This window comes from Gymnoscopelus microlampas, assembly GCF_963454915.1.
Source record: "Gymnoscopelus microlampas genome assembly, chromosome: 2".
Taxonomy (NCBI): Eukaryota; Metazoa; Chordata; class Actinopteri; order Myctophiformes; family Myctophidae; genus Gymnoscopelus; species Gymnoscopelus microlampas.
In genome coordinates, this window is record NC_139939.1 from 31,386,536 (window position 1) to 31,401,036 (window position 14,501).

Below are 14,501 nucleotides of genomic sequence, written 5' to 3' on the forward strand. Positions count from 1 at the left end.
TGAGCTTGTATATCTGCTATTTTTGAATAGCCCAAAGAAATACAAATAATGACACAGATGCGTTCCCGGTCTTGATGGTTTAACATGTAACTGTGAAACCTGGAAGCTGAAATTAGAATTCGCAACCAGCTGCTACCGTAGGTTCACGCCATGTTTCTCAACACATGGCGTATCGAGAAGTAAACGATGTGCCTCGCTTCCCTGCTGTGCTCCTTCAGGAGGAAGACACTGAAGTGATTAATGCTCTACTAATGGCCCTTCTCCATCAAGACTCCCAATCGTTTAATCCCATTAAGGTGCCGTAGTGTACGGCTGTGGCGCTGACTGTTGCCTCGCTAAGTGTCTTGGGCGTAGTCTCTGACTGCTAGGGACAATCACTTGGACCGCTGCACTCTAACAACAGGACGTTATAGTTAGGTACAATATCAATAGCATTGTACAAGATGTAAGCTCTTTGTGTCCTCTCCTGCAGCGTTATATGTTTATTTGATGGGTAGATGTCTGTCATGAGGTTTACCACTTATGCCCTATATACCAGTGGTTCTCAAACTTTTTCATGTCAAGGACCCCTAAATTGACACTTATTAGCCCGCGGACCCCCATTTCAAAAGATATGCCAGGGACCCCCATGAGAGAAGATTTTTTACGGCTCTAGGAGTGATTCTCAACCATTTTAATTTCAAGGACCTCCAGTTTGACATGCATTAGGGCTACAGACCCCCATTTAATGGCATTTCTATCACTTGGACCGCAATTTATATTGTAAAATCTATGTAAATTTAACTCTGAGAGTGTACAAATGGCTCTGATTTCTGAGAGTGTACAAATGGAACCAAATGGACCCTAACGGGTCCATTTGGTTCCATTTGTACACTCTCAGAGTTACAGGCCCATAAGGGTCCATTTGGTTCCATTTGTACACTCTGAGTTACAGACCCATAAGGGTCCATTTGGTGCCTAATCTATCATTTAGCTGGGGACCCCCTGGAACTCCCTCAAGGACCCCTGGGGGTCCCCGGACCCCACTTTGAGAACCAATGATATATACGACAAATAGCAAAACTATCCAATCTACAAGCTCACGATGCATCGCAACCCATTTTAAGCTTGTGAAAATCATTGAAAAAATCCCAAAATAGGGATTCCAGGGTTAACTCATTCAGTGCCATTGGCGTGTACAATGATTTGTTTCCAAAGCCCAGAGTGCCATTGACATGTACACGTCCAAACTGTGTTTTCAGTGTTTTTACCACTAGATGGCGCTGTTCCGCAACTCATGCGCCACCATTTCAGGCTCAGACGCAGAGAGATCTAGGAGATCACGTGATCACCAGATCTACTGCTCCATCTCCTTCCTGGTTAGCGTCTGTGGGGAATCGGCTGTATCTTGAGTTCCTTTTTATTCCCTGCATTTTTGACGAGACATGCTGTTTTCAATGGCCCATAGCAAGCAGTGTCGTGCACTTACATTTTGAGGGGCTCAAGTAATTTATACTTTTTTTGTTTACTTGGTCTGCTCTTTTTTCCCTCTACACCTATACCTCTTTGCCAAAAATAGCCGATCTACAAGCTCACAACGCCTCGCAGCGCGAGGCGTTGTGGGCTTGTAGATCTGCTATTTTTGGCTAAAGTTCTCCTCAGAAAAGGCATCCTAGGTTTCGAGTGGTTATGGTAAAAAGAAAAATCGTATCGCATAAAGATTTGGCTGACCCCCTGTAGTAACTCTGTGGACCCCCTAGGGGTCCCGGTCCCCCTGTTGAAGACCCTGCTGTAAACTGAAAAAAAAAAACGTTTTTTTTTTTTTTTCCAAAAGGGCACTTCTGGTCAAGAGGGCAAAGGGCAGGTGCTCTAGAACCACCTAGAGTCTATCTGTGCACGTCCCTGATAGTAAGTGAATGAGGGGTCTCGTGACATTTCCCCGCCGAAGCACAGTGAAAGTCTGTTGAGATTATCCCCTGTTTAGTGCATGATGGCAGAAATGTGTCATGAAATCAGAGCTAATAATCAAGGGCAAGGAATAAGATTACACAATGAATCATATCAGTTGGAAATGACATACTGTATCTTTGCAAATTATCAGTGTTAGTAGCAAGTGAATGAGGGGTCGCGGTGACATTTTCTTTTTTCCCCGCGGAAGCACAGTGAAAGCCTCCGTGTTTAGCAACTTTTGGGGGATCGATCATACTGGATATAAATATTCTGTGGCTATATAATGTGGCTGGATTATGTGTGTGTGGATTATGGATTGTGTGTTTGATTGTGTGATTATGGATTATGTGTGTCTGGATTATGTGTGTGCTGTGGCTGGATATAATATTCTGTGGCTTCTAAGGTAAGAAAAATTGCTGGTTTGTTAAAAAGGTAAGACAAATGAAAAATTGCCGGTTTGTTAATGTGGTAAATATTAAAAGGCTGCGGCTCCAGATAGTTTCCTCACCCTCCTCCTCTCTCTCATAACTGATCTAAAAAGGCAGCATGGGGACTTGGTGTAATGTTTGGGACGCATATGTAGTGAACCATTCGACAGGGATGAAACAAGTGACCCTCTGAATAAGAGATGAATGCAAAGGGATTTAAATCTCTGTACTACGGGTATAGCCATGGTTGCGTATCTGAATAATACGCTCGTGTGTGTGTGTGTGTGTGTGTGTGTGTGTCAGGTGGAGAGCGTGCGTAAGCAGTGCAACGTTCAAATCCTCCGAATGGCTGAGGAGCTGTCTGCCCTGCAGCTGGTAAGGACCTTCCCCCACTGAGAACAAATACCCTCCACCATCACACCAAATCCCTTTGATTCTCTACCGGTCGCCCACATCTGATTTCCCCTCTTCTGCCTTGATCCCTCTCTAACCCCCCAGCCCTCTCCGTCTGCTTCTGTCTAGGAGTGTGCAGATAAGGAGTCTCAGATTGAGAGGTCCCGGAGAGAGAGGAAAGCCGTGGAGGAGGAATTGGAGAAGGTAAAACAAAAAAAAATACCATGCACTATGCCGTGGCCTGAGTTATATACTTCGGCGTGCAACACCAGCTCACAGCTCACAGGTTTTACTTAAGTAAAAGTATCAATACTGCAATTAGATATGCTTTGTTACAAGTAGAAGTCCTGTGTTCAAAATGTACTCGAGTAAAAGTACAAAAGTATCGGCATCAAAATATACTTAAAGTACCAAAAGTAAAAGTGCTCATTGTGCATAATGTCCCATTTCACAAGTTCAAAATGTGTAAAATAAACTTTTGAAAATAGCAGATCTACAAGCTCACAATGCGTCGCGATGCGACGCATTGTGAACTTGTAGATCTGCTATTTTCAAATGGCCGAAATATATATAGGGCTGAATGGTTGTGTTTTGTAATAATAATCAAAATCTACAAAGTAATTAGTAACTAAAGTTTTCAAATAATTGTAGTGGGGTAAAAGTATAATATTTGCCTCTGAGATGCAGTGGAGTAGAAGTAAAAGTACAGGCAATTGGAAATTCTCCAGTAAAGTAAAAGTAACCCAAAATTGTACTTAGTACAGCACTTAACACATTGGGTGCCAAAACCGTATATATACGTTTTTTGAAGAAAAAAAATGTTAAAAAAAAAAAAAAAAAAAAAAAAAAATCAATTTTTTTTTTTTCATTTTCTTTTTTTTTTACCTTCTAAGCACCAGGAGATATCATTTTCCGAAGATTTTGACTCCAATCCACTTTCTGGTTAACTTATGACTTCAAAAGCCTGTATCTCGGCTCCTAAAAAATGGTTAAAAATCCTGGCACTCAGTGTACTCTGTTTTTAAAAACACCTGGCACCCAATGTGTTAAGTAAATGTAAATGTACTTAGTTACTTAGTTACTTTCCACCACTGCAGCTAAGTGTAAATCAGGGATAAAAACATGGCTTTGCGCTGATTTGTGTTTTATAACTAATTAGTGGTAACACTCTTCCTGTGGATCTGGTGTCAGGTATACAAGGAGGGCAGGGCGGTGCCGGAGTTCAGGAAGATAGAAGCCCTCCACCAGAGATGTCTGGATGCAGAGAGGATGAAGGACGACATGAGCATCACCCTGCAGAGCACCCAGAACAAACTCAAGAAGATAGAGATGGAGTAAGTAGGGGAAACGATAAATATTATCTCCACCAGGACGGAGAGTATGTTTTCGCCCCCGTGTGTGTGTGTGTGTGTGTGTGTGTGTGTGTGTGTGTGTGTGTGTGTGTGTGTGTGTGTGTGTGTGTGTGTGTGTGTGTGTGTGTGTGTGTGTGTGTGTGTGTGTGTGTGTGTGTGTGTGTGTGTGTGTGTGTGTGTTTGTGTGTCAGCTGTGATTAGCTGTGATCTCTGTCACCACTGGACTGATCAACGTCAAACTTTGCGCGCACACTCCCAGTAGGCCAAGGAATAAACCTCTACCCGAAATGTCAAATTGACCTCATGGTGACAGACTGCTCCAAGGTTTAGCCTACAACTCTTGAAATGTAGGCCATATAGTCATAACTATTTCTTCTTGGCTCATGCCGCAACTCCCCATCTCTGCCATTTTGTGTCTTCTTCAAAACACACTTTTTGCTACTACTCACTCAAATCGGTGCGACTTATCGCTGTAGTCATGGGATTAAGATGTGTCTGTCAGATCTTTTTAAATTCCATTCCGATTGACTATGGTTGACTTCCAAACCTTTTACATATACATATATATCATTTTGTCTGATAGCCTCTTACATACTTGAACCGTATACTGTATATACTGTAGTAGAAAATTAACTGGGTCTATCATCTAGCTGCTGACAAGCATTCCATTTCAAAATAACTGTAACCCATTGAGACCTGAAGCCGATTCTACATGTCTCCTAAATCCCAACAGTATTCTGAAAAATGTATGTTTCTATATCAGTGGTGCTCAATCTTTTTCATGTCAAGGACCCCCAAAATTATATGTATTTGGCCGCGGACCCCCATCAAAATATTGTGTTCCAGGGACCCCCAGAAGCAAAGATTTGAGTTAAAAATGTTCGCTTTAAAAAAATATATTTACAAAGATTTGCACACATTTTCACGAATTTTCAAAAATAGCAGATATACAAGCTCGTAGCGCGGCACTCGGTGCCGCGCTACGAGCTTGTATATCTGCTATTTTTGAATAGCCCAAAGTGTAAAATAATGCTTTTTAGCTCAAATCTAAAAATGACACAGTTCCAGGTCTTAATGGGTTAAGCCAGTCTGTGAAAGCGTTATGGATGCCAGTCTGTGAAAGCATCATGGTGCCAACAACTGTGTTTCCCTTCACAGCCTGGAAATCAGCAGCATGGCACCATTTCCCACTTTCTTATCTGTCTCATCCCAAGCTCTACCGGGATCAATGTGCTAATGTTTACAATCTGACCCGACTTCTCCAGTGGCACCGTTTCCACAATGCTTTCAATCCACAGCGGTCTGCTGAGAGCCAGAGAAGAATGGTTCTGTTATTCCCTGTTTACTGCATGATGGCAGAAATGTGTCATGAAATCAGAGCTAATTACCTCTGCCAATGGAGTTGTCATGGTCACTATCAAGAGAACGGATGGGTGGGTTTTCATGAAGCTAAGTGTGAATGACAAGGTCACGATCAAGGGCAAGGAAAGGAATTACATAATGAATCGTATCTCAGTTGGAAATGACATACTGTATCCTGACAATTTCTTAGTGTTAGTTACTGAGTGCAATCTTTCTAGATATCATTTATGTCAGTGGTTCTCAAATCTCTCCATCCTCCCTCCCAGTCAGTGGTGTAAAGTAATTAAGTACATTTACTCAAGTGCTGTACTACACAAAAAAAAACTCCACTACATCTCTGAGGCAAATATTGTACTTTTACTCCACTACAATGATTTGAAAACTTTAGTTACTTTGCAGATATAAATGATATAAATTATAAAACATACATTAACCACTTTAGCCCTATTTTATACCTAGGATATTTCAAAAGAGCTGATCTACAAGCTCAGAACGCGTCGCATCACGTTGTGAGCTTGTAGATCAGCTATTTTCAAACATTGTACTACTTTCACTTTAAGTACATTTTGATACCAATACTTTTGTACTTTTACTCAAGTACATTTTGAATTCCCGTCTTTTACTTCAGTGGTTTTCAACCTTTTTTGTGTCAAGGACCCCCAAATTGACACACATTAGCCCAGGGACCCCCATTTTAAAAAGTTATGCCAGGGACCCCCAATAAGAGACGATTTTTACGGCTCTAGCAGTGATTCTCAACCATTTCAATTTCAAGTACCCCCAGTTTAACATGCATTAGGCTACAGACCCCCATTTAATGGCATTTCTATCTCTGGGACCCCAATTTTTATTATAAAATCAATGTTAATTTAACTCTGAGAGTGTACAAATGGAACCAAATGGACCCGTTAGGGTCCATTTGGTTCCATTTGTTACACTCTCAGAGTTACAGACCCAAAAGGGTCCATTTGGTTCCTATCTATCATTTAGCTGGGGACCCCCTGGAACTCCCTCAAGGACCACTGGTGGTCCCCGGACCACTGGTTGAAAACCACTGTTTTACTTGTATCGGAGTACTTCTACATTGCAGTATTCATACTTTCACTTAAAAAAAATTGGAGTACTTTTCCCCACCACTGCCTCCCAGTGTGTCCATATCCCTCCTTCCGTCCTGCTCATTGGTGCATCTATGTGTCCGTCCACTCATCCGTGTCCTCCAGCTACGGTGAGGAGCTGTCCCGCTGCCAGGAGGAGGTGCGGCGCCTGCAGGGCTCTCTGTCCGCCGCGCGGGAGGACTGCCTGGGAGTCAGCGAGGAGCGCCTCCACCTACAGCAGGAGAACCTGCAGCACCGCAGGGACATGGACGACCTGAGGAAGACCTGCCTGCTGGCGGAGAGGAGGGCCAAACAACAGGTATAGGGCTGTCACCACTACACATTTAACCCATTGAGACCTGAAGCCGAGTCTCCTAAATCTCAACAGTTTTCTGAAAAACGTATGTTTCTATATCAGTGGTGCTCAATCTTTTTCATGTCAAGGACCCCCAAAATGATATGTATTTGGCCGCGGACCCCCATCAAAATATGTAGTTCCAGGGACCCCCCAGAAGCAAAGATTTGAGTTAAAAAATGTTCGCTTTAAAAATATATGTATTCAAAGATTTGCACACATTTACACGATTTTTCAAAAATAGCAGATATACAAGCTCATAGCGCGGCACTCGGTGCCGCGCTATGAGCTTGTAGATCTGCTATTTTTGAATAGCCCAAAGTGTAAAATAATGCTTTTTAGCTCAAATCTAAAAATGACACAGTTCCAGGTCTTAATGGGTTAAAGGAGTAGTTCACCCAAAAAATTACGTCTTTTCTAACAATTACACACCCCATGAATCATTGAATTCATGGAGATTTTTTAGTTTTTTGACGCATTCCTGAGCCGATGATTTGATGACCGGGTGTATTTCCGGTAGGAGACACAAAGAGTCTCCTTTGAGTCTCCTCCCGGAAACATTAGCATCTTTCCACCAGTAATCAAATTATTGGCTTAGGAATGCGACAAAAACAAAAAAATATCCATGAATTCAATGCTTCATGGGGTGTGTAATTGATAGAAAATAAGTAATTGTTTTGGGTGAACTACTCCTTAAGTTGACGATTAATTGTCACTCAAATAATTGCGATTAACGATTTAATTGTGTGTTTGGCATTGAACATTAGAACATATGAAGCCTGTTAGGCTTCGTAATACAAAATTCCACAGGGCAGATATGACAAATAACTGAAATATGCAAAGTAATGATTGACATAATATATAATCATTTTTATTCATGTTAAAAAAACAGAAATAGCAGATCTACAAGCTTACAACGCGTCACTTCGTGACGCGTTGTAAGCTTGTAGATCTGCTATTTCAGTTTTTTTAAATATGTGATAATGTGTGAAAATCTTTCAACATGGAAACGATTATTTATTGCAAAAATAATTGCGATTATCTCAAACAATTGCGATTAGATGATAATGTAATAATTGTGACAGGCCTAACAACAGGTATAGCTGCACCACTAAGGGACAGGTTGGTTGGGGTAAAGGAAAAAAGGAAAAGACAGGAGGAGGGGCTGGGTGGGTACAGGGAGATGGATGAGCCCTGTGAGAGCTGCCAACCGTCTGTGATGAGCTGGGAGAAGCTAGCGGGAGGGAAGAGGTAAAGAATGATGCAGCTGGAAAGAGAGATAAATGGTGAAAAGGCGGGGTTTGCACACACACACACACACACACACACACACACACACACACACACACACACACACGCACACACACCGTTGCTGTTGATCAGAAACCTTGTATCTCCATATCTCACTTTTTATGTTTTTTCCCAAAAAGTGAATGCCTTACTTTGTCGTACAAGAGTGTTGCATAAAAGTAGGGCAAAAAGCTGAACTATAAGCGAACGGCGCGTCTCATCACAAACTAACCTAACCCACCATCTATTTTAGCTATAAAAATATATATAAAAAATGTAGTGCAAGTGGGTTTTATAAATATTTAACCAATGAAAGGTATTAACAAAGAGTTAGTGATTAAAGGAATATTTCACTTTCATTTTTTGGGGGGGTAATTTTGTCATCTACTCAGGCTTTTGTGAGCCCCCCAGACACTTTTTAAGTTGCTTGATTCAATATTTAGATATTTAATATTCATTGTTATCAAACCCATTGTAACTTCAAACTGCATTTTAACCATGATAGCTTCATCGAAAACACCCGTCCTTGGTTCTGGTGACTCATCCTGCCCTCCGGACAGGTCCAGACGGGTGTTTCCGATTGTTTGATGATTAAATGATGATTAAAATCAGTTTTTGAAGTTACAATGGGTTTGTATAGGAAGTGTCTGATAAAATGAATATCGTTTTTTAAAAAAAAGTGAAATATCCCTTTAACTCTCAGTGCCACGCCCCGAGATATCCCGAGTTTTTCCCGAGTACCCTCCCTGCCAGAACGAGAAATCCCAAGTTTTTACTTTTTACTGTGGTCGCGCTATTCTGTTTATTTTTCATGATCACTTTCTCTTCCTGACTCCTTCAGACTCATTGGGTTCAGGTTTCATGACGCAGATTCCGTTTCCGGTTCTCATTTTGTTTCCGCAGTCATTTTCGGCCAGAATAGGGAAAGTCACGTTTTTTTCACACGGTAGAAAAAACGAACGGAGAGGTCTACGTCTATTCTCTTTGGTCTGGGTGACGATCAGTCATCGGGGTCGTGTATCACATCGTATTTTAACCCGATCAGATATTGTCGAAGACGTCACATCCGGTGTATGACTTATACAGTGTTTGGCCTGTGTGGGGGGGGGGGGGGGGGGGGGTCGAACGAGTCAGCGAGGTAATCAATGTGGCGATTTGCTGCTCTCTACTGGTAGAACTGTCGTATATGTTTAAAACTGCAGAAGAGAAGCTATTTGAAAATGGAATTACAAAATAGCAAAAAATAAAATAAAATACGAAAATTGCTGGCACTGGGGGAGTACTTTATGAAAATACTCTGGCACTGAGAGAGTTAATTAACTTTTTTGTTTAGTTTTTTTTTTTTCTTTTCCCGTTACGCAAGCATTCCGCCTTGCAGCGATGATCTTTAAAGAACATCATTTATGTGTGCCTCATCCAGGTGTCCCAGATGGAGCAGGAGTTCAGCGTCAAAGAGCTGGGGCTGGACGCGCGGGTGCGCGAGCTGGAGGAGAGCAGCCGCCACTCCAGCGCGGACCTGACGCGCCTCCTCACGGCCCAGCGGAGGAGCACCCAGCGCTGGAAGGAGGAGGCCAAGAACCTGTCCCAGGCCTTTGAGAGCAAAACCACCAGCCTGAGGTGAGAGCTCCTCCTAAGTGACTCTGGAGGGATTGAGAAGAGAGGGAGAGGGATTGATATAGCAGGGAGTAAGACATAAGGAAATGGAATCTCATCACATTCGAAAGAAAAGAGTAAAGAGATGGCTCGAGACGTGGCAGGGTGTGTAGACTAGTGCATTGGTTCTCAAAGTGGGGTCCGGAGACCCCCAGGGGTCCTTTGGGGATGTTCCAGGGGGTCCCCCGCAAAATGTGTTAATATAGCATCACAATAATTTGAACCTTTTATACTTTGGCTATTTTTTATCTTTAAAATGTGTGCAAAGCTTTGAATATATACATTTTTAAAGCGAACATTTGTAACTCAAATATATGCTTCTGGGGGTACCTGGAACAAGATATTTTGAGATGGGAGTCCGCGGCCAAATACATATCATTTTGGGGGTCCTTGACATGAAAAAAAGTTAGAGAACCACTGGACTAAGTGAATGGAACACAGGAGGGTACACAGTAAAATCCTCAGTGTTGATTTAACCTGTATTTTCACATGGATAAATGAACAGTGAGGATTTGACTGTATGGCTATGGATAAACTAGATTTGACCCCAATCTGCCACGGCCTCTTGTCTGTCGACACGCTGACCGGTATGAGGTCAAGAACCTGAGATTCTAAGCGATCAATCAAAAGCCCTCCTATTGTGTTGCTTCAGGTTTTTCTTTTTCTTTAGCCTATTGAATAGTTCTCCTGGAAAATACAAAAAAGAAAGTGCTATGGCAAAGGTGGAGCTGCTTAAAGATTTCAATAGCAGTTGAAACAAGAATCGACTTTCCATTTGGAGGCGTTTTGCCTTTAGCAACACTTGTGCTATGCCAAGCACTACAAGAGATATTTTACAGGTTGGGAGAGCTTTTTATAAATCCATTTTTCCCCCTTGCCGTCTGTCTTTTCTCCTTCCAACACTGTTTCTCATGCTTAAACAGTTTTACTCTCGCCTGCTTATCTTTTCCTTTCAGGACAGAGCTAAATCGACAAAAACAACGCTCCCAAGAGCTGGAGATACTGCTGGAGAGTGACCACGAGACTATTGCAGAGGTCAGTTGCAAAAACGCACACACACACACATACCTGAATACGAGACCAGTATGCGGTGGAAGAGAACGTGTGGAGTATAATATCTTCATTTAGCCCATTGAGACCTGAAGCCGATTCTACGTGTCTCCTAAATCCCAACAGTTTTCTGAAAAACGTATGTTTCTATATCAGTGGTGCTCAATCTTTTTCATGTCAAGGACCCCCGAAATGATATGTATTTGGCCGCGGACCCCCATCAAAATATTTTGTTCCAGGGACCCCCCCCAGAAGCAAAGATTTGAGTTAAAAATGTTCGCTTTAAAAATATATATATTCAGAAGATTTGCACACATTTTCACAAATTTTCAAAAATAGCCGATATACAAGCTCATAGCGCGGCACTCGGTGCCGCGCTACGAGCTTGTATATCTGCTATTTTTGAATAGCCCAAAGTGTAAAATAATGCTTTTTTAGCTCAAATCTAAAAATGACACAGTTCCAGGTCTTAATGGGTTAGACACAGGGCTGAAGTGCCTGTTTTCCAAGTTTATGTCTCATAGAAGTGTTTTGGGTGTGTCGGTCTGTCCAGTACGAGAGACAGATGGCGGAGAGCCAGGAGAAGAGCGGCCGTCTTCAGCGGCGGCTGACCCATGCGGAGCAGAGGGCGACCACAGCTGCTCAACAGGTGTGTGGTTTTCATTTCATTTTAATAGGCTCTATGCACAGCAGCCATTTTGGAGAAAAATCTTCTGACTTCCTTCACAGGTGTTACCAATGATACTAATGAAGGCTCTGTTCCATTCTGGTCAAACAGAGTCAGGGTGCTGATATTGTGCATGTTGGCTCACTAGAAATACTAGTGGGTCTCAAAGTGTGGTCCAGGGACCCTCATGGTTCCTTGAGAGGGTGTAACTCTGAGAGTTATGGGGGTCCTTGAAATTAAAACGTTTGAGAACCACTGTGCTACACTAAATGGAACAGAGCCTTCATTAGTGTCATTGGTAACACCTGTGAAGGAAGCAAGGAAGGGGCCCAATTTCTGTCCAATATGGCTGCTGTGCATAGAGCCTATAGACGGGTTTCCGAGCGACGTCATCACAGAGCAGAATGCGATATCTGCGCATGCCTGGGGGTAAGGCGCGTTCGAAAATACAGCCCTGAGCGGCAGTGAGCGCACTGGCCAATACAAACTAATAGGCGAGTGTGCTCCGGTGCGTAATTTCCAAACGCACCCATAGGCTTCCCCCGCATCTGCGCGGTCATATTCCTCTCATGTTTACTAACAGGAAACCTGTCTATAGACGGATTTCCGCGCGACGTCATCACAGAGCAGAATGCGCAATCTGCGCATGCTCGGGGAAAACGAATTGTTGCGCCGTTCACTCTGTTGTTATGTTCGGGAGTTAGATAGCCATAATTCTGCTATTATAGGCATAATAGGCATAATGCTGCTATTATATACAAACAGATCCAACTTCCGACAAATCATTTTTATTGAGTAAACAAGGTATTACAAACTGCATAATTTAATCTACTTTCATTAAACCCGGTGAAGATCATTTATTTTATGAATGGACATTTGACCAGAGCTGCTGCGGGTAATGGCGCCCTCTATAGGCTACCCCCGGATCTGCACGGTCATATCCTCTCATGTTTACTAACAGGAAACCTGTCTATGGTTAATGCCAACAAAGGTGGCCGAAAAATAAATTATTTTAAAATGAACTGCACGTGATGGGATTTAAAGGTTTTCCTGAGCAGTTATGGTGTATTAGCAGAAGGTTCTTTACTTACTGTATGTATTTAACCACTGGTGTCTGATCCTCATCCTGAATTGTCACTGGTAGAGCCACTGTCTATCCAAACCCTGAGGAAGCTAGGCCTTTACCCTCTTTTAACCTGCTGTCCGTATTTGGGGAAGGAAAATGTTTAAAGGTTTTGGAACTTTCCAAAAAATCGCGAAAATAGCCATTCTGCCAGCTCTCACTGTGTCGCACTGTGAGCTTGAACTTGATCGGCTATTTTCTGCGACAAAGTATATATGTATGGTATATAAGCTAAAAAGCATTATTTTACACTTTGGCTATTCAAAAATAGCAGATATACAAGCTCATAGCGCACACTGGAAGAGTGCCGTGCTACGAGCTTGTAGATCTGCTATTTTTGAAAAATCGTGAAAATGTGTGCAAATCTTTTTAATATATATTCTTTTAAAGCAAACATTTTTAACTCAAATCTAGCTTCTGGGGGTCCCTGGAACTACATATTTTGAGATGGGGGTCGGCGGCCAAATACATATCATTTTGGGGGTCCTTGACATGAAAAAGTTTGCGCACCACTGATATAGAAACATACGTTTTTTTCAGAAAACTGTTAGGATTTAGAAGACATTTGTAGAATCGGCTTCAGGTCTTAAGTGGCTTAAGTGGTTAATATCAACCTTGAATATGTTCTAAATTTGAGCAAATAGTGTAACCATAAATATGTATTTGTTTGTTTTAGCTGAGTATGATGGCTACACATAGAAGGAAAACACCTACCACATTGGACCTGGAGACTGAATGACCGTGACCGTCCGTCACCATGCTGACTACAGGAAAAGTCAAGTCTGTAGTGCAATTTTCATAACATTGGCTGTCTTTGTTTTTTTTGGCAGGCCTTGATGATGCACGAGGTAATTTTTGGGGTCAGTGTTGTAGGGAAAACCAAGCCAAAGTGTTGTCTCAACACTCCTGTATTGATTAAGTGGCAAGTTCTAGTTGCCCCAATGAACTGTATTATATATTTTGCTTAAGAGTCAATCTTCAATGCTTTTCACTTAGACCACCGTTTTGTTATATTGGCCAAAAATAATGACGTGTCAGCCTTTGAATGAAATGGCATCGATCTGATGTACTGTATTTAATTAATGATGTTTGTGTAAAACAAATAAACGTGTAAATACAATGCGGCCTTCTGTGTCTTTGAGTAATTTACTAATTCATATATTAAATGCATTTTGTGAGTGTTTTCATTTCATTACTGCAGGCACGCCTCTGTCAAGTCTAACTACTTGACACAATTCCCTCCAAATTCCCTCCAAACCTCATTTGCATGCAGGCCATGGGTAGATCCTGGTCCTTCCAGGTTGGACACCTGCCTCGTCCTCGCTTAGTGGAATGAGAGGCCACACAGGCTATACCAGACTACTGCGCTCCTCTCCTACCAGAGCTGGCAGCCTGCGTCAACACTAAAAGGGTCAAGAGACAGACTGCTGGGAGCGGAACGAGGTAAATGGTGGCTGGGCACACACACACACACACACACACCACACACACCACCAGAAGCTACCAAGTACGTGCACTCACACACACATACACACAGGCTGCTATCAGCTTCTACATGTGTTTGAATGGTGTTCATGTGTTTGAAGTTGAACAGGATAATGAATTTATTTGCTTAGCACTTTTCCAAACACGGTTACAAAGTGCTTTACCAGAACAAGGTTTAAAAGAGCAGCAAGATAACCACGAAGAGATAAAACTTTAAAGTAAATCATAGAATATAATAATTGAATAAAAGCTGTTTTTATTAACTCTTTAACTGCAAGAGTAATAGTGTGCCACTACTGCCAGCGAAAAGGAGCAGTGTT

At 42.2% G+C, this 14,501-nt stretch overlaps 1 protein-coding gene across 3 annotated transcripts in view; it reads left to right on the forward strand.

Moving 5' to 3' along the window:
- sclt1 (sodium channel and clathrin linker 1) overlaps positions 1 to 13,778 on the forward strand; it is a 29,431-nt gene extending 15,653 nt beyond the window's left edge. For all 3 annotated transcript variants that reach the window (XM_084074519.1, XM_084074520.1, XM_084074521.1), the window contains exons 15-22: positions 2,661 to 2,732; positions 2,880 to 2,954; positions 3,942 to 4,084; positions 6,685 to 6,877; positions 9,624 to 9,820; positions 10,813 to 10,891; positions 11,460 to 11,555; positions 13,373 to 13,778. In XM_084074519.1, the coding sequence (XP_083930645.1) occupies positions 2,661 to 2,732; positions 2,880 to 2,954; positions 3,942 to 4,084; positions 6,685 to 6,877; positions 9,624 to 9,820; positions 10,813 to 10,891; positions 11,460 to 11,555; positions 13,373 to 13,435 (918 nt within the window). In that variant the 3' untranslated portion in view covers positions 13,436 to 13,778. The remainder of the gene's footprint in view (positions 1 to 2,660; positions 2,733 to 2,879; positions 2,955 to 3,941; positions 4,085 to 6,684; positions 6,878 to 9,623; positions 9,821 to 10,812; positions 10,892 to 11,459; positions 11,556 to 13,372) is intronic.
- Positions 13,779 to 14,501: the final 723 nt, after the last annotated feature.